The sequence below is a fragment of the Leptinotarsa decemlineata genome, unplaced genomic scaffold, assembly GCF_025532065.1.
Source record: "Leptinotarsa decemlineata unplaced genomic scaffold, Ldec_3_MD MMD2_tig00078422_RagTag_RagTag, whole genome shotgun sequence".
NCBI classification, from domain to species: domain Eukaryota; kingdom Metazoa; phylum Arthropoda; class Insecta; order Coleoptera; family Chrysomelidae; genus Leptinotarsa; species Leptinotarsa decemlineata.
Window position 1 is genome coordinate 9,270,406 of NW_027412747.1, and position 23,494 is coordinate 9,293,899.

Genomic DNA, 23,494 nt, shown 5'->3' on the forward strand with positions numbered 1-23,494 from the left:
AAAGGACAGAAGACATAAATAAAGTTTATTACTAAAACATATCAATAAGACCCCAACCCCCTCTAATTTCCCACACTTGTTATTCATTGGGTAATACAGGATGAATCAGTAATTGAAAATAATATATTCATGCTACCATGGTAACAATCGATCCATATGACTCACTTTCAATAAAATCCGAAAATCCTGATACTTTACTCCAAATGGCAACATCGCTGAGCACATTTTGACTCCGAACCATCATCCCAATCGGGAAAATGCGCAGAGGGTGGTTTCTTTCGACGTCCCCTCAAACCCGCATGCGTGGTGCAAAGACTCGCCCTACAAGCGCTGGGCAAGTGAGTTCGTCGCTTCAGCACCTGTTACGTCCTTTATTGTTCACCAGAGCTGCCAGAAGCAAGAGCTAAGTTGGCTGTGACTAGTGACGAGAATCGATCGTTTCGCTCATTTGTTTCCTAGCTCGCGAGTGATAAGTCAAAATGTCTGAACAAGAAGCAGTTTCCGCACCGGCCGAAGAACAGAAGCCGGAAACCGCGACAGAGGAGAAAGAAGTAAAGGAAAACGGCACGGGAGATGCCGAACCTGTTGCGGAAAGCGAAAAAGAGGTCCCGAAGGAGATGAGGGCTGTGGTTTTGACGGGATTTGGAGGGCTGAAGTCCGTTAAAATTCTCAAAAAACCAGAGCCGACTGCCAATGAAGGGGAAGTTCTGATTCGAGTTAAGGCTTGGTAAGTTAGTCAACCAAATGAAATTGATTTTGACAGAAGGAGGAAACAAATAAATGTTTTTGTTACGTTTTCGTGAATCACATTTACTGAAGATTCGAGATGCATTGGTAGTGAATCCATATGTTTCCTTGTTCATCTGAGCCATTTAATATGAACCGGCATTTGCAGTTCCTTTGTGTTGATATGGTGCATGTTGTAAACTATAAAAAACAAATTGTATTAAAATGCACTGGTTGCATATGGGTTGAATGACCTATGAATTTTTCAGTTACAATTGAAAACTTTCGACTTTGGTCATATTTTACAAAATACCAATTTAGTATTCATGACTATTATATGGGTACTATACTAGTTGTTCCTCGAGTTGTTCACTGTTTTTTTATCAGTAGTAGGTATACTTACCTACACTAGAAAAATATTTATTCAAGAGACCCTTTTTATATTTTAAAAATCAATTTATTATAGTTTGTTTCAATTAACAGAATTTTACTGCCTGCTTGAAATTATCCATGAAAATTACGGATGTATTGAAACATGTTCGATTACAGAGTAATAATAAGCACTGGAATTTCGTTTTGATTATATATAACGGGGTTATAATATTGAAAGTTCTTATTCACATGAATGTATAGTGGCTTGCTTGAATATTATTGAAATTTTTTAACGCTATTTGTTGTTACACGCTAGAAAGTGATTTATTTAACAAGAATGAAATTAAACTTTTCTGTTAGACTCTTTCAAACTATTCAAAATAACGATCTCCATTCATTCGATACTTTTGGCAAGTCAATACTGTAGATCCATAATTCGATAATAATCATTTCACTTGAAGCTACGAATAAATGTATACTGAACAAAAGTGTCAAACATATGGGCGAGGTTTTTCACTATATTCACTTCTTTTTTTTGGCTGTGATCGTCCCCAAGATAAATATACTTCGTCAAAGTTTCAACCATTTAAAGACGAAATACGATCATTTCTCGCTCAAAATAGGTATTACGACTTCATGTCACCGGAACCAATCTGCTCAAGTCACGATGACAGTAAGAAAAACATTTATTCGATTATTTGATTAAATCCCAGCCATTTCGTTTGAATTGAGAAGGGAATATTTTTAGGAGATGATAATTATTGGAAAAAAAAGCTTTTTGGCTTCGTACTTTCCGGTGACATCAATTCGTAATCTTGAGCAGGAAAAGTGTGTTTTCGTCTTCAAAATTTTAAATAGTTGCTGAAGAGGCGTTGAAGACAAGTGTTTTCAACCCGAAACTTCGAGAAAGATCTTAAGGATGATAGTTTCTATTATAAGTGGAATTTTATATCGAGGCTCGTTCATACAGTGTCATCCCCAAAGTATGCACCATATGGGACACTTATTTATTAAGGGTTTTTTGACAAAAAGTTATTCTCGACAAAAGTTTGTTCATTTCCTAAAACTAAACATGCACCAACAAAATACAGTAAAACACACGTAATATACAAGGAGCCTTCAAATATTTGATTTTGGAACAAGAGTAAAGTACTCTCATTTTGAAAAATCCCGGGAAATCTTGTTCAAAAAAGTTGTTCAGCATTAAAAAATACATATGGATTTGAAGTTATGGCCATCTAAATGAAGTTTTATTTTTTTACCCATTTTTTAAATGGGGACTACGAAAAAAAATTGCTATAACGATAAATAGACAGCATCTTGTATATGACAGTTCATTTTTAAAGCCTGCAATATTACAAATTACACAATTGTGGTGTTAACCACGGTCAATTTTCTTGAAGATTTGAATAATTTTCAAAGTTTTTGGTGCAGTTATTTTAATTTTTTGTTAATACCGAAAATTACTCAAAATTATACAGTATTGTAACAAGAACTTAATATTCAATAATATCAAATCACAAAACATCAATATAAAATAGGTATTTTGGAACAAACTCATTAATTTCCTGGAGATTATTTTGGAGAATTATTATGGACAAGAAAATTTCAAAAAAATCTATGAATTTGTTCCGAAATACCTATATTATTTTAATGTTTTGTGATTTAATATTATTGAATATTAAGTTCTTGTTACAATACTGTATCATTTTGAGTAATTTTCGGTATTAATAAAAAATAAAAATAACTACACCAAAAACTTGGGAAATTATTTTACTTTTCAAAAAAATTGACCGTGGTTAACACCATAGTTGTGTAATTCGTAATATTACAGGCTTTTAAAATGAACCTTCGCGTATACAGGATGCTGCCTTTTTATCGTTTTAGCAGTTTTTTTTTCGTAGTCCCCATTAAAAAAATGGGTAAAAAATAAAACTTCGCTTAGAGGGCCATGACTTCAAATCTAGATTTTTTTTTCAATGCTGCACAATTTTTTTAAATAAAACATTTTCCGAGATTTTTCAAAATAAGAGTACTTTATTACTCCTGTTTCAAAATCAAATATTTGAAAGCTCCTCGTATATTACGTGTGTTTTACTGTATTTTGTTGGTGCATGTTTAAGGTGATGCACAACCTTTTATCAAGAATAACTTTTTGTCGAAAAACCTTTAATAAATAAGTTTCCCATATGGTGCATACTTTGGGAATGACACTGTATATATTACGTTGTATGGGATTCCTGTAAATGCAATCTGTTTCAATTCCATCACGAATGGTTGAAGTACAAACTGAATAAAAAAAAGGGATTTTCTTGTAATGTAATGTCTATGTTAAAGTAGTTGTTTCGAAAGGGCTTTTTTCCAGTTTCTATCTGAAAGTACTTTCCATCTCTCTCGTCGTCACCACATTGTCCAATGATCGACTTGGACATATTGGTTTTAATCTTATATTTACTCGAAAAATGGAAATACTAATGTCTAATGAAAGCAATTTTAAACGGACGAAAAAATTGGATTGTTTAATTTAATTTTTTGATGGTGCTGTCACTTCAAAATTCTGAATAATGAACTGTAAAACTTTTGATATGTCCTAAACACTTTGGTTAGATGGACCTCTGACAGTGAAAGTAATGTTGATATTTTTCGTATTATTTTTTGCTTAAGGAATACATTGTTGATGATTGTCAGAAAATCATTTGAGGAAATATCGTCGGTCTATGAGCACGTGTTACTGGAAATACCTTCCTTAGGAATCGTCAATATTATTGATTACTTTTGTTCACTAGGTGTTGTTTCAAATATTTTCTCAACAGTTCACTGAGCGACTGAGTACTCATCGAAATAATATTTGTTCTACTCTTATCAAGTTGTTTTCTTGCAAGATTTTTTATGGAACAGTCGAGGAAAAACAAAAAGATTAGAGACGTATGTTGAGCAGGACGTTTCCTAAAGTAATTACGAAAACTCCCCACGAGATGAACTGTACGTTCTAATTTTCCAGTTCGTCTCAGAGGTAGAAACAGGGAAAGGAAAAAAAATATTTAAAATTCGACTTCGAACACCTACGACGTTAAGATATAATTCGTTGTTGTCCATTATACAAGATGGACATTATGTCCGAGTTTTGCATTGAAATTCAACTTTTTTCACCTGGCGAGCGATTTTTAAGTTTTTCCACGCCGCCTGAGAGGCATGGGAAACTCGGAAAAATCTTTCAACAACATCAAGACAAAACAACCAAGTTAACATCATCAGGAGATGGTTTAAGTCAAACGCGCGTCGAAAGACAATATATTGTTCTGGTGCAAGGAAAGTGTTTTCACGGTCCAATTTTACCTATCAAGCCGGGAAAATTCATGAGACCTGCTGGGTGTAGATATTAGGTGGAAACCCGATCATTTAATATTTTGTCTTGGTGTACTCTGTGGCTGTACCAAAATTTCTGTTGGTAGTAATTTGACATTTGATGTGATCTGCAAACTTTTTCTAATTGGTTGTTCCAGCTTTTCAAAACTTCTCCTTTTGCTAACAAAAATTTACTTAATTTGAAAAAGTATTTAACTGAACTATATCCAGCTAACAAACAAAGTAACCAAAACAAAGATAGATGCGTGATCACCACGAACATTTCTTTCATAGTTGGTAAAATGAACAAGCCTTCTTACGCTGGCCAATCAGATTCAACTGAAATCGGCTGGCGGAATTCATTGTTACAGTGTCAGGGTGATCAGTTACGTTTTAACGCCTGTGGTGTTCACATATACGGTATTTTAAAGTTTAAAATTTTTAAAATGTCAAGTACTGATACGGCTGAAGAAAATGGTAATTTAAATCTCTACACTTCACTTTAAAAAAATCCTATACCCAGCCGCATATTATTGGAAAAATTTTTTTCTCTCGTTCCTTAGTGAGACTCTGTACAAGCAGCCTTGTCTGGGAGATAACGTGCACTATGCATGATAATGTTTTGGAGCACTCTGTTGCTTAGATGGACAGAGTATAGTATCTAATTTTTTCCTAATTTTATTCTGTTTCAAAACATTTTTCATCGTCCAGTTATTGTTTCTCACTGTGTTTTGTTACAATCAGATACGTTGCTCAGAAACGAGAATATTGCTCTGTTATAAGGAGATGTACTCTACAGCATACTGCTAGATCATTTCCAGAAGAAAAGCAAGCATATCAAGCAACCTTGTTAAAAGTTGTGGTAATGTTGTATCACATCGCGTCTTACGTTCATAAGGTTTGTTTTTGACAATTTTACGTACAGTTGAGAAAGGAATTTCTGTCGAATCTGATGTTGCTTGTAATAGTTTGTTTCCCTCAAAACCAAACTTTAGATGTAGATTCTTATAACCAGTGTGAAGGTGGCCATGCGTTTTCATCCATGTGTTTGGTGAAAGAGAGGCGAGCACGCTATTCCGCCATAGGTCGTTTCACCGCAATTATTCACATGGCTAGCCATGGAAATTTTCACATTGATAGACTCATTGCTGGAAACGAACTGATGTGATTGGAAATGATTCAAATGATGATGAAAATCCTTTTTTTTTATGAAATGAACCGCATTTTATTGAAATTTTACAAACAACTAATAATAATAGAAGCAGAAAAATAATTCCAAATAGAAATTCGTTGCTAGGAATATTTTTTCTGTCAATTAATTGAATACACCCCCGACTACCCTTAATTCAATTTTCATTAAAAAAAATCATAAGTCCTTGCGAAAACACATTGCTGAAAGTATTTTTTCATAAAACCATCGAATTTGGCATGCTTATTGACCCCAGAGGGGTCACTGATTTTGTGTAACGAAAATACACCCCCTTCTACCCTTAATTCAATTTTAATTTAAAAAATCATAACTCCTTGCAGAAACACATTGCTGGGAATATTTTTTCATGAAACCATCGAATTTGGCATGCTTATTAACCCCAGAGGGGTCACTGATTTTGTCTCACAAAAATACACCCCCTTTTACCCTTAATTCAATTTTCATTAGAAAAAATCATAACTCTTTGCTGAAACACATTGCTGGAAATTTTTTTTCATGAAACCATCGAATTTGGCATGCTTATCAACCCCAGAAGGGTCGCTGATTTTGTCTCACGAAAATACACCCCCTTCTACCCTCAATTCAATTTTCATTAGAAAAAATCATAACTCCTTGCAGAAACACATTGCTGGGAATATTTTTTCATGAAACCATCGAATTTGGCATGCTCATTAACCCCAGAAGGGTCGCTGATTTAGTCTCGCGAAAGAACACCCCCAACTACCCTTAATTCACATTTCATTAAAAAAAATCATAAGTCCTTGCAAAAACACATTGCTGGGAGTATTTTTTCATGAAACCATCGAATTTTGCAAGCTTGTTAACCCCAGAACGGTCGCTGATTTAGTCTCGCGAAAGAACACCCCCGACTACCCTTCATTCAATTTTCATTAATAAAAACGCATGAGTCCTTGCAGAAACACATTGCTGGGAATATTTTTTCATGAAACCATCGAATTTGGCATGCTTATTAACCCCAGAGGGGTCACTGATTTTGTCTCACGAAAATACACCCCCTTCTACCCTTAATACAATTTTCATTAGAAAAAATTATAACTCCTTGCAGAAACACATTGCTGGGAATATTATCTCATGAAACCATCGAATTTGGCATGCTCATTAACCCCAGAGGGGTCATTGATTTTGTCTCTCGAAAATACACCCCCTTCTACCCTTAATTCAATTTTCATTAGAAAAATTCATAATTCCTTGCAGAAACACATTGCTGGGAGTATTTTTACAAGAAACCATCGAATTTAGCAAGCTTGTTAACCCCAGAAGGGTCGCTGATTTAGTCTCGCGAAAGAACACCCCCGACTACCCTTAATTGAATTTTCATTAATAAAAAAGCATAAGTCCTTGCAAAAACACATTGCTGGGAGTATTTTTTCAAGAAACCATCGAATTTGGCATGCTTATCAACCCCAGAGGGGTCACTGATTTTGTCTCACGAAAATACACCCCCTTCTACCCTTAATTCAATTTTCATTAAAAAAAATCATAACTCCTTGCAGAAATACATTGCTGGGAAAATTTTTCCATGAAACCATCCAATTTGGCATGCTTATTAACCCCAGAAGGCCCTTCCACCCTTTACTTCTGATGGGCATTTTATTTCTAAGAAATGTCATCTCTTCATTGAATGAATCCAACTGAATTTTTCTGAAAAGATGAACTTCAGCTTTGCAAATTTCCTCTGCAGTTAATTCGGACTTGAATTTACTGTGATTCTTAATAATTTCATAAAACCTAATGACATAGGCTGTAGCACGTAACAATCTCTTCCATTTAGAGAACCTATTCGGGTCAGGCACTATGAGATTATCTTGAATGAAATGATAGAATACAAATTCGCAAGGTCTTTCTTCCAGATGATCAATATTTACTTCCCTTTCCATTTTTTCTTTTGGCCACTGATCTGGTGATAATATCAAGAAATCTGGTCCGGTAATCCATCTCCGGTTATTATCGCTAAACGTAATTTTTTCCAATCTCTTCGTAGCTTCATCAGCCACATTTTCTTTGGAATTGATGTATTTCCATTCTGAAGAATTCGTCAAGTCCTGTATTTCTCCTAGTCTCTGGGCAACAAAAACTTTGAATCTTCTAGCTTCAGACCGTATCCAATGCAAAACCGTTTTTGAGTCGCTCCAGTACCAAATAGCCGAAATTTCCATGTCTAAGGTTTTCTTCAAGAAATGTCCTAGGCGCGCTCCCATCAGTGCAGCTTGTAACTCTAACCTAGGAATGGAAAGAGGTTTTAAAGGTGCCACTCGTGTCTTAGCAGTGATAAAACTTGTCTCAACTTTCTCTCCTTGTTGAATTCTTAAGTAGGCTACAGCTGCGTAACATTTTTCAGAGGCATCGCAGAATATGTGGAGTTGAATTTCACTTTTTTGTCTATCCAAAGTGAAGTATTGTCTGTGAATCTTGAAATTGTGGATAGTTTTCAAATCTGCAATCCACAGTTGCCACTTTTCATCCATACAATCTGAAATTTCATCATCCCAGCCAATTTGACTTCTCCAGATGTCCTGTAGTAAAATCTTCCCTTGAATTAAAAAATTTGCCAGAAATCCTAATGGATCAAAGATGGACATCAAAACTTTCAAGATTTCCCTTTTTGTTGGTCGTCTTAGGTGTTCCAAAATATCGCTGTCAATTTTCTGAAATTTTGTTTGAAAGCTGAACGTGTCGTCATGAGGATTCCAAAAAACTCCTAAAATTCTTTCTAATACGAATTCTCCATTCTTTTCCATATTCTTTCCACCTGAAGCTAAGAGTGAAACATCAATACTTTGGCTGATTTTTTCATGATTCGTGATCCAGTTACAAATGACAAAACCTCCTGCTTTGTGTACATGAATCACATCCTTAATAAGACTTATTGACTCTTCGAGTGTGTCTGCCGATCCCAAATAATCATCCATATAGTGTTGTTGTATGATGGCAGTTGCTGCTTCTGGAAATTCTTCTCTGAAGTCTTCGGCATTTCTGTTTTTAGCCTCCTGGGCTAAGCAAGGTCCACAGGTCGATCCAAAAAATACGACAACAATTTCATATGTATCAGGTTCAATTCGTCGATCTTTACCTCGCCATAATATTCGTTGTGCAGAGCAATCTTCCGGTCTTACTTTAACTTGCAAAAACATTTCTTTTATATCAGCAGTGAATGCATATTTTTTAATTCTAAAATTCAACAGAATATCATTCATGGAGTTATACAAATCGGGACCTGTCAATAAATTATCATTGAGGCTCACACCGTGACTTCTGACTGAAGCATCAAAGACAATTCTTAATTTATTTGGTTTGTTTACATTTGTTACCCCGAAATGTGGCAAATACCATGTTTTCTCATTCACATTATTTGCTTCTTTTTTTGTCAACTTCTTGATATAACCTTTCTTCTCCATGTCTTGAATTTTTTCGCAATATATTTCACCGTACTTCTCATCTCTATCCATTTTTCGTTCAATATAGTTCAGTCTTTTTAGCGCATTTGTTCTGCGAGAAGAGAAACTTTGCAATACATTATTGTAACTATTTTCGCACTAGATCGCAATCAAATCCCAGCAGAATGGGATCGGTTCGCAATTTGCATCTAGTGGGATGAAAACTGACGAACGATAAGGGCCAAGTGGACGCGGCCCTACCGATCCATGTGTTTGGATCGTTCGTGCGTTGTCGTGCGAATTCTGATGAACTTATCACATATGGCGAGGTTTTTCACCATATTTACTTTTTTTTTTCGCTGTGAACCCATCGATCGTCCCCAAGATAAATATATTTTGTCAAAGTTTCAACCATTCAAAGACGACATACGAACATTTCTCGCTCAATAGATATTACGACTTCATGTCACCGGAACCAGCTGACGAACGATAAGGGCCAAGTGGACGCGGCCCTACCGATCCATGTGTTTGGATCGTTCGTGCGGTGTCGGGCGAATTCTGACGAACTTATCGCAGCTTTCCGCTCCCAGTGGACGAGAGGCCTAAAGGTGGCCCTAAACGACCAATTTGCTTGATCAAACGATTGAGTCAATCGATTGACGCGCGCTTCAATCAACTGCAATCAGCCCTTCAATATTTTGATCAAAACCTTCTTCTCACCAGAAATGGGGCTACTGCAGACTTGTTGTTCGTTCGTTGATTTTGTTGAGCCTCGATGGCCCTGAACTTCCTGTAGAAATATGGTCTGAGAACATTGATTTTTGCTTTCAATAGTTTCACAGTTGAATCAGGTTTCAGCAGTTTCAAAGCACCTACGATTTCTTGTTTATGTTGTGACAGTCCTTGCTCTTCACTTTCCATAATTCCGGGCAATCGCTATATAATTCAATCAACAGGTTAATGAATTCCCGCTAAGAGTTTTCGGGAAGGTCACTTTCCATAGCGGACGCCATGGTTTCCACCTAGTGACGGACGTAATGCTTGACGAAAATTGCCCTAGACGGTCAACCTCCTCCTTCAACCGCTTCAGTCATTCAAACTTTCTATCAATCACCATCAAGCTTAGCTTCAAGCGTCAAACAGGTTCCTACACGGTCAATCACGCTTGGGTCTATCGATTGACTCAAGCTTTTGATCAAAATGATTGACCGTCTAGGGCCTCCTTTAGGCTGTCACTCGGGCTAAGTAATGCGAAAAGTGCGGCTCATGAAGTCAAATCTCTGCTTTCAAAAATTACTAAAATACAGGGGAGTCATTGAATTGAAAAATTCATGCTGAAACAATCAACTGATGAATAATAAAGATAAAACAAACATAATACAAAAAAAATCTAATATTGAATATATATTTATGCACATATTGAACAAATACGAGTAGTAATATTTTGTGGAGAAAATCACATTTTTTATGGGCCATTTTGGGGTTTTCACCTTATACAATTCTGGAAAAAAACTCAGACTTCGAGGTGGTTTTTACCCATTAGTACATTTTTTGTATAAAAAAATGAGGAACAAAAACTTAACTTTAATATGAAAAAAGAAGATTTGTTCGTAACGGGAAACTCGAAAAGTACTAAAGTACTTGAGACAAATTTCAAAAATTATTTCGCTTATAAAAACTACATTATCAGCGAGTAATATTGTATTTTATTTTAAAAAGATTGTAAATCTCTACAAAAATTACAATATGTAACCCAAGCTTATATGCCTATAAAATTAAATTATTTTGCATGCACAAAGGCAAGAGCCGTTAGTAATGAATATGATCAAAAAAAAGTTACGTATTTTTCCTTTTCTATGGAAAAAATGACGCGAAATAAATACGTGCGTCAAACTAATTTCAATATCTTAACGCTTGCAACATTTTCCAGTGCGATGAGACAGCAAAATGAATAATTTATGTTCAGTGTTTTTCTAGGAAAATTACTCGTCAATTTCTTTTTTAAACCACAGATGCGGTGTCCATCGAAAATGTAGAGCGACGTGAATCATTTCTCATAAAACCGGATATTTGTTGTAAACAATTTGTTGGCATTATTTATTGCGACATGTAAATATTTGTAATATTTCGACATTGACACAGAAAACATCAATAATATGTTTGTAGCATGAGGGCAGGGGTCGAACGCTTCGAAAAATGCAGAAATGCATTATAATTAGCGTCAATTTGATAACGCGTGCTGCGTTATCAGTGACATGTTTGATAAAGAGATATACCGTGTCGTCCATTGAAGGTCAATAGACCAACGATTCGTGAACATTTTCTTCAAAAATTTGAATTTGGTATAGACAATGTCCCAACAATAACCATTATAATTGAAGCTCAAGTCAAGATACTGAAAAATCAGTGACGGATTGATACTATTCAGTTTAAGAGTAAGCTTTTTAAGCTGAGTCGAAAATGTTGTCGATTTTTGGAAGTATTGGCCGTCATTTGTTTTGTTTGGGTTTTTCAACGTTTCGCCGAACGAGTGGATGTATTCTTCTGGGACTATACAACTAGTTTTTCTCAACGTGAGATTTTACGGAATTGGAAACTCCACACCCTTGATATCATCCTACTATAAAATGATATAAAAATCAAAAAGACAAGTTAATCCTACATTCAGAGGGAACAGTTTTGAAAATAATTTTTGACTATCGCGGTTCTATCCCCCGAGAGAAGAAGAGCTTACTCTTAAATAAGAAATATAATTTTAAAAGACTTCGAAAGAGTCAAGAACGCTACTGAGAGCATCCCCTATTAGTATGAATGACTCCCAAGTCGTCTAAGGGGTGGAAGTTGCAGATGAATTTTCGAAAAAATCTGATTTATCCAACTCCGAAATATTCAGACAACTTTCTAACTTGTCAATAAAATTGTGTTCAAAATACATTTTTGGTAAAAAAAACGAAAACAAATTATTTTTGGATTCACCCAGTATTAGAAAAAGTTTTTGGTCGAATTATTATTTTGATGATGAAAATTCTTCACTGTTAAAATATTTTCTTGATAGAACATATTATCTTGTTTAGTTCAGAATGGGGGTGATGACAATATTTTGGAATAACATCTGAACGACTCGATATATTACCAGAGTACTTTTCTGACGGAATCTGAATTTAATAATAATGTTTATTTGCATAATATAATCTTACAAAACAATGTAACACATGTAAAAAACAAATAAACAGAAAAATCACAAAAGCAGTTCAAACTGCTTGTACGTGATATAATGACACATCCACGTAAAGTCATATTTGTATTTTTTGATAAGTGACATGTAGAATAAATTTCACACTTCGGTAAATGACATACTCAGGAGGTACCTTTTTTTTTTCTTCCAAATACTCACTTAGAATTTATCATATTACTGAAAATATTACGTCCCGTCTTGAAATAGTTTGTTTCCCTTGAAACCAAACTCAAGGTGTAGATTCTTATATACATTGAAACATACTCTCTATGTTTCAATATTCAAATGCATCCGAATCTCCTTCCCTGGTGTCTCTTTTTCGCATTGTTCACCATCGCTTTTGGAATCACTACACTGGAAAAAGTCTGCGTTGTTATCACACTCGTTATTACTATTAGTACTTGTTCAAGTACTAAACAGATAACAAAAATTTTAAGTAATTATAACTTCACCAATATCGAATGTCAACACTCAAATCGCGATCAGTTCCTGAACTGCACATTGATGACATGACGGCGATAACCATCTCCGTATTCCCCGATTCCTATTCGTCACCGTAACATATTTTTTAATTTAATTTTATGACTCTTCAGCCAATCATAAAACTTGGTTAGTAAAAATTATCCAATACGAACCACCAATTCTACAGTCCCCGTGGACCAGTTCACAGCCGGTTCATTTCTATGTATTGGTTTTTTGGCCTTTGAGAGTACCGCCAACTTTTAGTGTGTACAGTATTGTTAACTTCGACTATACCTCGTCATCATTTATGGTTTCAAAGATAAAAGTTTTTCGGATGGGATACTTTACTTGAGCGTTTTATAATCCGGTCAATCTAGACATTGGAAGGTACATAAATTTATAACAAGCTGCAAACGCGTGCAATTGTTCAAAACATGGTTAAAAATAAGATTTCAAAATTCCGAATGATTGCGATATCTGGAAAAAATTTATTCGAGGTCAAAGGTCAAAAATTTCGAAAAAAATTGGTTTTTCGCGATTTTCAGGGAAACGGTAAGTTTTATCATAAAATAAATTCAGATAAAAATTGTAGATCATAACATTCGCTACAAAAAATGTGTTAATACTTTTTTTCTTAGAGCCACCGTTTCTGAGATACGACGAGTCAAAAAGATGTAAAAGTTGTAATCGTCATTATATGTACACGTTTCCACGCCACCTATGAGATAGTGTACTTAGCGCGTTTTTTTAACGTGGTTTCCCCAGTAGGTCTATTCCACATGTCTGTTGTGATTCTGTCAAATTGAAAACTTACATAATAAAATATATTAGGAAGGGTTGGAAATCATAAAAACAATTGAAATTAAAAAAATGTAAAAACGTATTCATCTGAGTCATAAACTTCAAATACTTCTTCTTATCGTTCTTCTTCTTGTCGTTCTTCTTCTTGGTCTTCTTCTTCTTCTTCTTGATCTTCTTCTTCTTGATGTTCATCCTAGCTGTAGGTAAACTGCGTCAAGAGTGATGTATCCACTATTGGTGATTCAGCATTAGAACATGACTGGCCTTGACAATGTGTACATGCCAGAGAACACAACAGTCCAACTTTCTTACAACCACATTTAGCGCTGCATTCTTTTTTACAGTTGCAAAAAATTTTGTTCAGCAGTTTTTCCGGCGCAGGTTGGAGCAGTAAAGTCTGAATAGGTTCTAATGCATTGTCGACCAACTTCCAACCCCAGACTTTTGGGTATAGCTGATAACCAAGCCACACTTGAACTTGGTAATATACCCGGAAAAGATGTTGATGAGCAGCAACTGAGGTTGGACGAAGACATGCTAATTGCACATGTTTCTTATTTTTAGTGTTTTTTACGAAATATGCATACCGATACTTATCTAAGCAGGTGGTTTTTTTCGGAGCTTTGTACATAGAAAGAAGAAACTGAATCCCGTTGGTGATAATTTCTTGTTGAGTCGAATTACTTTTTTTGAAAACTTCAGCACATTGAACTAAATCTTGCTTTTCAAACATTTTGAAGACTGTTGCTTTACCCCTCCTATAAAATGCTGACGTCGTATCACAGCCAGTTATTGCGTGTAAAAATAGTACATGATTTTGACTCTTTGCAAAAGTAGATACACTTTTTGACGAATATATTTCAGTTTGACTTTGAGCTTTTCCTGGCTTCAGAAAGAAAATAGTTTTTTTAGGTGAAGTTCGAGCAGTAAAAATTACGAGTAAGTCTACATCTTCACCAACAACAATAGTTCTATTTGTCAAATTAAATTGCTCTATAACTGTTTCAATAATCAGTACGTCAGCAGCGTTATTAGCCTGTTTAACCAATACATTTTCGCCAATAAACTTATCCTTCAACATTGAAATGAACCGAGATTTGTTGTATTTGCAAGAAATTTCTGTTGACAGCTAGGAACTGTTATAAGTTCATCAAATAGAATATCGGAAGATGAAGATGTTGCTAAAGTTCGACGACGTTGTTCTGCAGCTTTAATATTTCTCGTGCAATCATCATAGCTATCAATTACGACCGTAATTCTGGCACCAAAATGTCTACGTACATACTGAACATATTTATCTAAAATAATGCTAAATGTTTCTTCACTATCCCACACAACACAATGTAGTAAGTATCCACCGTCAATGATGTATGTCGTACTAGTGTTGTTAATTTCAATAATGACATGTTGGAAACAATCGTAAATGGCAGACTTCTGTGTTTTACGCATCCCGAGGTCATCAAAAACGATAAAGGGTAGGGAGCCAATTCATATTCAAAATATTTCTCAATTTCATCTTGAAATGCTGCAGTAATACTCATGCGCTGGAACAATAATACAGGGTCAACAGGTACTTTTCCTTCCTGAACTTTTATAGTACTACTCATCGCTAAAAGAGGAACAACTTTGTCTGCGCGTTTAAATTTAATATCATTGAATGTTAGTCCTGTTATTTTCGCCATAGAGGCAAGTCGAACTTCACGAGCTTTTTAACAGTTTATTTTATCATCACCAATAACACCACTTGCAATTTTTACCTCTGGAGAAGGGTCATGTATTGAGAACCTCTCTAAAAGTTTTCGGATGTCTTTAGCATCTTTTTTTACTCTTGAGTCACTCGCATCAACATGTTGCTCGGTCGTATCCATCCTAACATTATTGAGATCTTCTAATTTTTCACACACTGTATTCATTGCATGTATACTATAAACCCATTTACTTACAACACTCTTTCGTAATTCTTCATCAAGCAATACCTCCATCGGTCTTCATAGCTTTCATCATAACCACGATAATCATGTCCGTTGAAGTTCCACAACTTAATTTGTCTGACAGTAAAAAAACCTTGACTAAATTTTTCGTACACTTCGGGATCTATTAAATTTTGTAATTGTTGCATATCCTGCAAGTAAAGGTGTGCAGACTTAGCATAAGGAAAATGTCCAGACGCGTGAAAATAAGGAAGCATTTTTTTAATGCACTTTAAATGAGCTTTCCAATCCCCCATACGCTCAGCTCTCAAAAATTCTTTAGCGACTGAAACCATTTAAAAAATATGGATTCCAAAGTTTTGCAGTTGGTCCTCGCTACTCATATTCTTTGAGCTTTTCATTATATTTATTAAATAAAGCTCCAGATATTTCATCATCATTTTCAGTATCATTGTATGAAAGAGTGTTATCTAAATATATGGTCAATATGAATTATTAGATCTGCTTCCATGATGACATTAAGATCAACTTCTTTCAGTATTATAATTGCTAAAGCTAGCTGAAGTAAAGTATGAGCTGAAGTAAAGTATGAGCTCGAACAGCTCTTGCGTAAGCATGACCATTCAGCATTCAGTATACGTGGCATACTTATGCATATAATGACGATTACAACTTTTTGACTCGTCGCGTCGTATCTCAGAAACGATGGCTCTAAGAAAAAAAAGTATTGATACATTTTTTATAGAGAATTTTATGAGCTACAATTTTTATCTGAGATTATTTTATGATAAAACTTACCGTTTTCCTGAAAATCGCGAAAAAACCAATTTTTTTCTCGAGATTTTTGACCTTTGACCTCGAATAAATTTTTTCCAGGTATCGCAGTCATTCGGAATTTTAAAATCTGATTTTTAACTATGTTTTGAAGAATTACACTCGTTTGCAGCTTGTTGTAAATTTATGTACCTTCACACTTATTTTTTAGTCTAATTTGACCGGATAATTACCTATCATCTTCAAAATAGTTATACGATTTTGTTGATTTTTGTTTTGGTGATCTGCACCTAAGAGTACTAAATCCCATTGAAAATTTCAGAAAAATTAATAGGTTCGCAAAATTTTTCCCTTCCGGGTGCCATGTCGTTTGTTAAAAACATTACAAAAGTTCTCAAAGTTTCAAATCCGCTCTCCCAGCTACCTCAGTCTGATGGAGAAACTTATCTAAATATTGATTCTTTCTACGTGAGTTTTGTATTTTGTGTCTGATCATTTGCAACTTCGCCATTTTCTGGCCTACTTCGCGTATTCAATATCAGTAATTTCCATAAAAAATGCATGCATTTTTCATGCACCATTTGACTATGAATAATATTTAGATAAAAATACGTTGAAAGTTCGCTTCAGTAAACAAAGTCGAAACAAAAACGACCTATTGAATACATTATATATTCATTTCATAGTGAAGTTGATTTTTTCAATTAAAACCCACCGGTTCCTTTGTATTGACTGACTGTCTATGAACTGCCAACTTTGCTCATTTATTGATTCGAGATTTGAGCAAACTAAGATTTGACGGTCTCTAGTTTATTTAACAGTCGTAATCTCGGATGTAATATAATATGAATAACTTGCATAGGTTTCTATTGATTTTTCCGACCATCAATTTCTGAATATATGAATGTATGTCTAATAAATTGATGGATGTAGCCGTTACTATGTGGTAGGAGATCATAATGAAAAGAGAAATGAAAATTTCTGTTTTTTACCACTTTTAATTGTAACTAACTTTACTGCAGTTTGAGAATATCCATATTCCAGTAACGTTAGTTACAATTAGAAGTGGTAAAAAACAGGAATGTATATTTGTTCGTCTATCGTACTTAGAAATTTTTTTCAATTATTATAAGAACAAATTTTATTTTTGGTTAAATTGTTAGATATTCCTGTGTATTCATTTTATTGAAGTCATCTGATAGTTTTACTTGCCGTGAGTATATTTTTTTGTGGTTAACAACGCAGGACCACGATAATCCAATTAAATTATAATATTAGGTACTAGCTGGAATTACCGAACAGTCCATGTTCCATGATGTTCTTGAATGTTGTGGAATACTCTCGAATATTATTCAAAGTTCTGGACGATTGTAAAAATTTCCGAAGGACGAAACTTCCAACCCATATTTCTTCAAAATACCGTATCGTGGATGTAGATTAAATGACTACCACACGATATAACTCCTTTGATCGTACCGGAACTTGAGTTTTTCAATTTTCTGTGTTAACCTTTCCAAAGTTGAAATATGATAAAATTGTTTTTCTGTCACTATATATATTTGAATATGTTTTTTTTTATTCATGAACTCTGATTGTTCTGCTATTTATTATATTTGACATCACTTGCTACAATAGCAAATACAAATTTCGGTTCTCCGCTATTTAGGTTGTATAATGATTTTGTTTGTTATATCATCCGTACTATTATGACGATTGACACCAACCTCATTCATCAAGATCCACCCAGTAGTTTAGGCGCTATGCTAAAACACGTAATTACAAACATACGTACATAATATATATACTGCTAAAACCATAGGCCTTCCTTTTGTCTTTGTTGTAGTCAGTTTATTTGATATTTTTAGTGAACAATTAGAAATGTTAATACCTTAAAATGTTTTCAAAATTTTTGTCTCTTTACTACGACGGGAATATAAAACGCTCTGCTATGATGAACAATAGTCATTGTAAAGTTAGAACTAAAGTTAAATTTGCTTCAACTCTCAGCAATCGATATTCATTTTGGTGTTTTTTTTATCAAAATTGTCATACATTTTTTATCAATATTTGATTTCTTCGGCTGATACATAATACTTACTTAATTATTATATCCATGTCTACTTAAATGTATTTCTTGGATTCTTGAGGGGTAACAAAACTAACCGTGTTAGGAATCACACGTTAAAAGGTAAGACCTCGTTAGTTTGGCCGGGGGGGGGGTAACAGCTGGTGAACGGAAATACAGAGCTTTTAACTATTGCTTTATATTGTATTAATAGTATTTCAAACTGTCTTATTCAACAAAACTCCAACATCCTGTGTTACATTCGGTAACGTGCAACTAATCTCTATCAAGTACGCGTTTCCTATCTGTTTTCTTTCTGAAGATTTCATGATTAATTCAATAATAGAGAGAAAAAGCATCGATGAGCATCTTCAATTATTCTAAATGAACGTCAGCAAATTGAATAAGAGAAATTAAGCGATACAGACATCGTAAATTACGTTTTCCGGTCAATTGGTAATGAAGACATAAAACGAGCACAAATAGGGGTGCCGGACTATTGAGAATAATAGCACGAAGCAGTTCTCAGATTTATACGTAGTAGTTCAATATGAATAATATATCGATATATATCTCCTTACAGTCCGAAGCACGTACCAATGGCCCGTACATGTTTCGGAATCATTTCGAGTTTTGGCTGTATCATTGTTTCGTTACCTAACCGAACGAGGTACGAAATAACGCCACATTCTATGCTCGTTCGGCTTATAGGAGCGTAGCTCCATATCCGCTGAAAGCCCAAAACTCATTGCGAGATAACACGGTCTGGTTCCGGAAGCATTTCAAGTTTTCACCGTATCATTAGCATGAGATACATCACATTCAACAGGCAATGGTACTCGATACAATTTGTCGCCATGCATAAAATCCTGTGATGTGACGGCAAAAATGCAATAGTAGGTAACGTAAAGTTACGTAACGTAACGTAAAGTAAGTAAATGTCACGAAAAGTTCTGGCGGTTACGTTACGGATCCTTTGTTAACAAATGGATACGCGTCACTTGACTCACGATTCGTTAACCAAGTTAGCAATTTCACAGTTAAGTTAGGTCTTTCAGATATATCTGGATCTGGCCCAACCGTTACCTATGGCAAAAAGGGTGTCTTTGTAAATCCTCGACTTTTCAGAAAGACGAAGACGCTCAGTTTGTAATCCTCTCAAATGAACCAAAATACACCGGTAGGTTAGTTCGAATTTTCGAAAAAATTAAGCACAGAAGTGGCTTTCAGATTTGCTCGTACACTTCAAAAAGTTGGATAACATAGGATGACGAAATAGTCTGGTGTTTACGAAATAAACTGACCTGTAGGTCATACTAAACGGGCTGTAATAACTCGTTACAAGGAACATGTTTCAAATATTCGAATAGTCCTCTCGGTAGGACGATTATGGCGACCGTAAAATAGACCAGGAACCGCTGCAGACCGTTATCAATTGTCAAAGTTTGGAAGTCCCAGTTGGAAGACCGTATACAATAACAAAACGAAACAAAATCTAGTATTGGAAATACAATGGACCTCTTTGCGGAAGGTAATGGTTTGTATATAAAAGGTCTAACTAAGCTGAAGATTCAGTTGTGGTCATGTCCGTATGGTGCTAATTTGGTTAGCGAAACATTCGAAAAACTGTTTTTTTGTTCTGACATGAAAAAGTGTTTTCATTAGATTGGCAAGTTCTACTATTGTGAACGCGGGATCGATCCCTGCTCCGAAACGATAGTGAACGCTGCGTATCTTCAGAACCAATGCTAGGAATGGTACGTTCAAAAGTCATACCTCGTTAATTCTAAAAGTTCCGACTTTTTAGGGTTGTCTCGCATGGGAACGACAACTCGAAAGGAAAGAAGTTTCAACCCCCCGACATGTAAAATATATTTTGAATTATTGTGTATCACTTTCATCACAGCCGAACTACTCTAAAAGTGGGTTATGGATTTCTAGATAAGAGTGACACTATTTTGATGATTTGATTTTATTTGCAAGCAAGAGGCCAGTTTTAAAAAAAGACAAGAAGCGGAATGTACAAAACAGTAATAGATGCAGAATATACGTAAACATATATTGTGGTAAATATTACTGGAGTTTTTTTCCTAACACCAAACCGTTATTTTAACCCTTCGACACGTGTTTCGATCACCAAGTGATCATCTTCAAGAGGAAGATCAAACTAAACATACTTACAATGTTATCCTTATTTATACCATTTCTAGGTACCTGCGTCTCAAGTCTCTTAAATTAATTTCACAATATTGCCTTATCTACTAGTCTTACATTCATTTTAAAATGAGTTCTTATGTAATAGTCAGATAAATCTAATATTTTTCACAATATTATTATGTTCACCTGTTTCTACACTCTCATAGGCACCTAGATGCCTGTTGTTAACTTGTCTAACTAATCTAAATGAACTAAAGTCTATGGAATAGTTTTGTTGCAAAATATGACGGGCCCTATAGAGCCTTTTAGGAAATCCAAAAGGCAAAGTTGAGAATTTGGAAAAGTCTGCGATGCAAAATATTATGGACAAAAAGATCCATAAAATAATATATCAGGAACACTTAGCACACTTGAAATATGGGAAACCTGAAAAATTAGCACTCGCCCATCATATTTTGCAACAAAACCATTCCATGGACTTTAGTTCATTAGTTCATTAAGATTAGTTAGACAAGTTAACAACAACAGGCAACTAGATGCCTATGAGAGTGTAGAAATAAGTGAACATAATAATATTATGAATAACGATGGTGGCCCAATACCTAATAGTATAGTATATAGCTTGTTAAAATAATATTTCAATTATTAGATTTACCTGACTATTACATAAGGACATTGTAAAAGTAATTTAAGACTAGTAGATAAGGCAATATTGTGAAATTAATTTAAGACAGTTCAGACCCAGGTACCTAGAAGAGGTATCTATGATATAAATAAGGATAACATTGTAAGTATGTTTAGTTTGATCTTTCTCTTGAAGATGATCACTTGGTGTTAAAATAACGGTTTGGTGTTGGGAAAAAGATCCAGTAATATTCATTACTACACCAAAGGTTACAAACAGTGCATCACAAGTATATATTGTGGTCATTAGTAAAGTTAGTTATATATTTACAACGAGTGAACTTATATTGAATTTACTAAATGAATTATGAAAATGAAAAATGTGGTAAAATAAATGAGTTGGTTAACAATGAAAGGCTAGTACCGTGGATCACGGTGTAATGAAAGTACCATTGAATTCAACACGATAAAGAATACTAAAAACTATTTGAGAAAACGGCCTCTTCCAAGTTACAACCGTCTTACATAGAACTTAGCAATGTGTCAATTTTTTGTTCTGATTGCAGAGGGCAGTCAAAATTGTATATTTATCAAATCATATGAATCGCAATAAGAGTAAATAATATCCAAGCAACGATAAACTCTACACAATCCTAGATTCTCTTTTGGGTCCTCGAATAGTTGTGAAGTACACTCACCGTTCTGTGAGTGAAAGATAAAAAAAGATAAATTGATTGTATTTCTCAGATTCCACATAATGCCATTTTGTATTTCTCAGATTCCACATAATGCCATTTCCCTAACGAGCTCTTTTCCACTACCGAGTTCTTTTCCACTACCGAGTAGCATTGCCAATCTCTATTATACAAATAATGACCATCCAGTTCATCGATTGAATGTTTTTTTTTCTGAATAATGGTGATAAACAGCATCAAATATATTTGTGAAACAGAAAAACCTAAATAAGCCTAAAATGGTTCTTCGTAATCGTAATAAAAATTTCTTAGAATTGAATTACCTCTGGTGAAAATTAGCTTTTTTCATAAAAATTATACGACACTTCAGTATCTAGTTTGTATCGTATTCAAATCGATTTCATTTCAAAAAAATCCGTGTGCCGGCAGGCAGGCGGACAAAAACCGTTGTTAAATATTTTGATGGACCAAAAAAAAACAATCGAACGAAATAGTTTGTCTCGATATCCGATGTTTCAAACAGGAATTATAATTTTCAGTTTTATTTGTATTCGGAGGATTTAAATTATGGACCTTAAGAATGGAAGTTATTATCAATGGAAATGTAAATAGTGCTTGAAATGAAAATATGATTGAAAAAAGTACGAGATAATTAACCTCTGGTGAAAGTGAACCGCTACAATGTATCCCGATAGATGACAACCTCACAAGACTACAAGTTATTGGATAGAAATATTGTAGAGTTCGGTTTGTTTAAAGAAACTAAATCAAATTCAATCAATGCTGTAGAAGTAAATATTTTTCATAAATATTCATTTCCAAACAAGTGTTTGGACAAAACTTAGAAAATTTGGTTTATGATGTCACAAAATTCACGTATTTCGAAAATTGTACCTGGTGGTTCAAAAAGGCGATTACAATTTTGTCGTTGACTACTAAGGAGACCAGATGTTTCTGTTTTCTTGGAAAATGTTATTTAGACAGACGACCATATTTGAAGCATATAATTTTGAGAAATTAGATTTTGAAGTTAACCTTTGAAAATTATCATATACCATTTGGTAGCAACAAGAAGGTAACTTGTATGCAAGGGCTTTCAAAAAATCCAGTATGACGCTCATAAGAAAAAGTAGATAATGAAACGTCCAATAACGAATGTGAAAGAACCATAATAGGAGTAAGAATAGTGAGAAAAAAATGGCAAGTTTATGGTGCAGTGTTTTGTTGAAAATTTTTCCAAATAAAATTGGGAAAATGTAAACGAAATCATCCAACTTTTTTTTATATATCTCTGGGCATAGTTGAAATTTCAAAAACTCTAGAAACCAGTTTATAAGCAGCTTAAATCTTAGAGTGTTCTTTTTTTAAACCCTTATTACTCATCAATCATAAATTATTTTAATGAAGATTAAAAACAAATGCCTGATGGAAAAGAACTGCTCTTTATAATACTACGACGTAGTAGTACCCATGTACTACTCTTATGCTTGGAGCTTTGTCCATGAGATTAATCTCTTACTACTGCAGTTGAAACTTATTTTATCTTAGGCGAAACTTTCGTATATGTGGTTAAGTAACGATTAAATCAGTCACGGATACACTGTTGTCTTGGTTGGATCTGTCCTGCACAGACGAGGAGTAATACTCCGAAATCTGTCTATAGCTGAGCACTCGATTGATTTCAGCTGTTTTTGAAGGTAGA

At 34.5% G+C, this 23,494-nt stretch overlaps 1 protein-coding gene across 1 annotated transcript in view; it reads left to right on the forward strand.

Annotated features, from left to right (window-relative positions):
- Positions 1–331: 331 nt before the first annotated feature.
- LOC111507322 (synaptic vesicle membrane protein VAT-1 homolog-like) overlaps positions 332–23,494 on the forward strand; it is an 80,037-nt gene continuing 56,874 nt past the window's right edge. Inside the window, exon 1 of the mRNA XM_074186304.1 lies at positions 332–727. Within this exon, the coding sequence (XP_074042405.1) occupies positions 480–727 (248 nt within the window). The 5' untranslated portion in view covers positions 332–479. The remainder of the gene's footprint in view (positions 728–23,494) is intronic.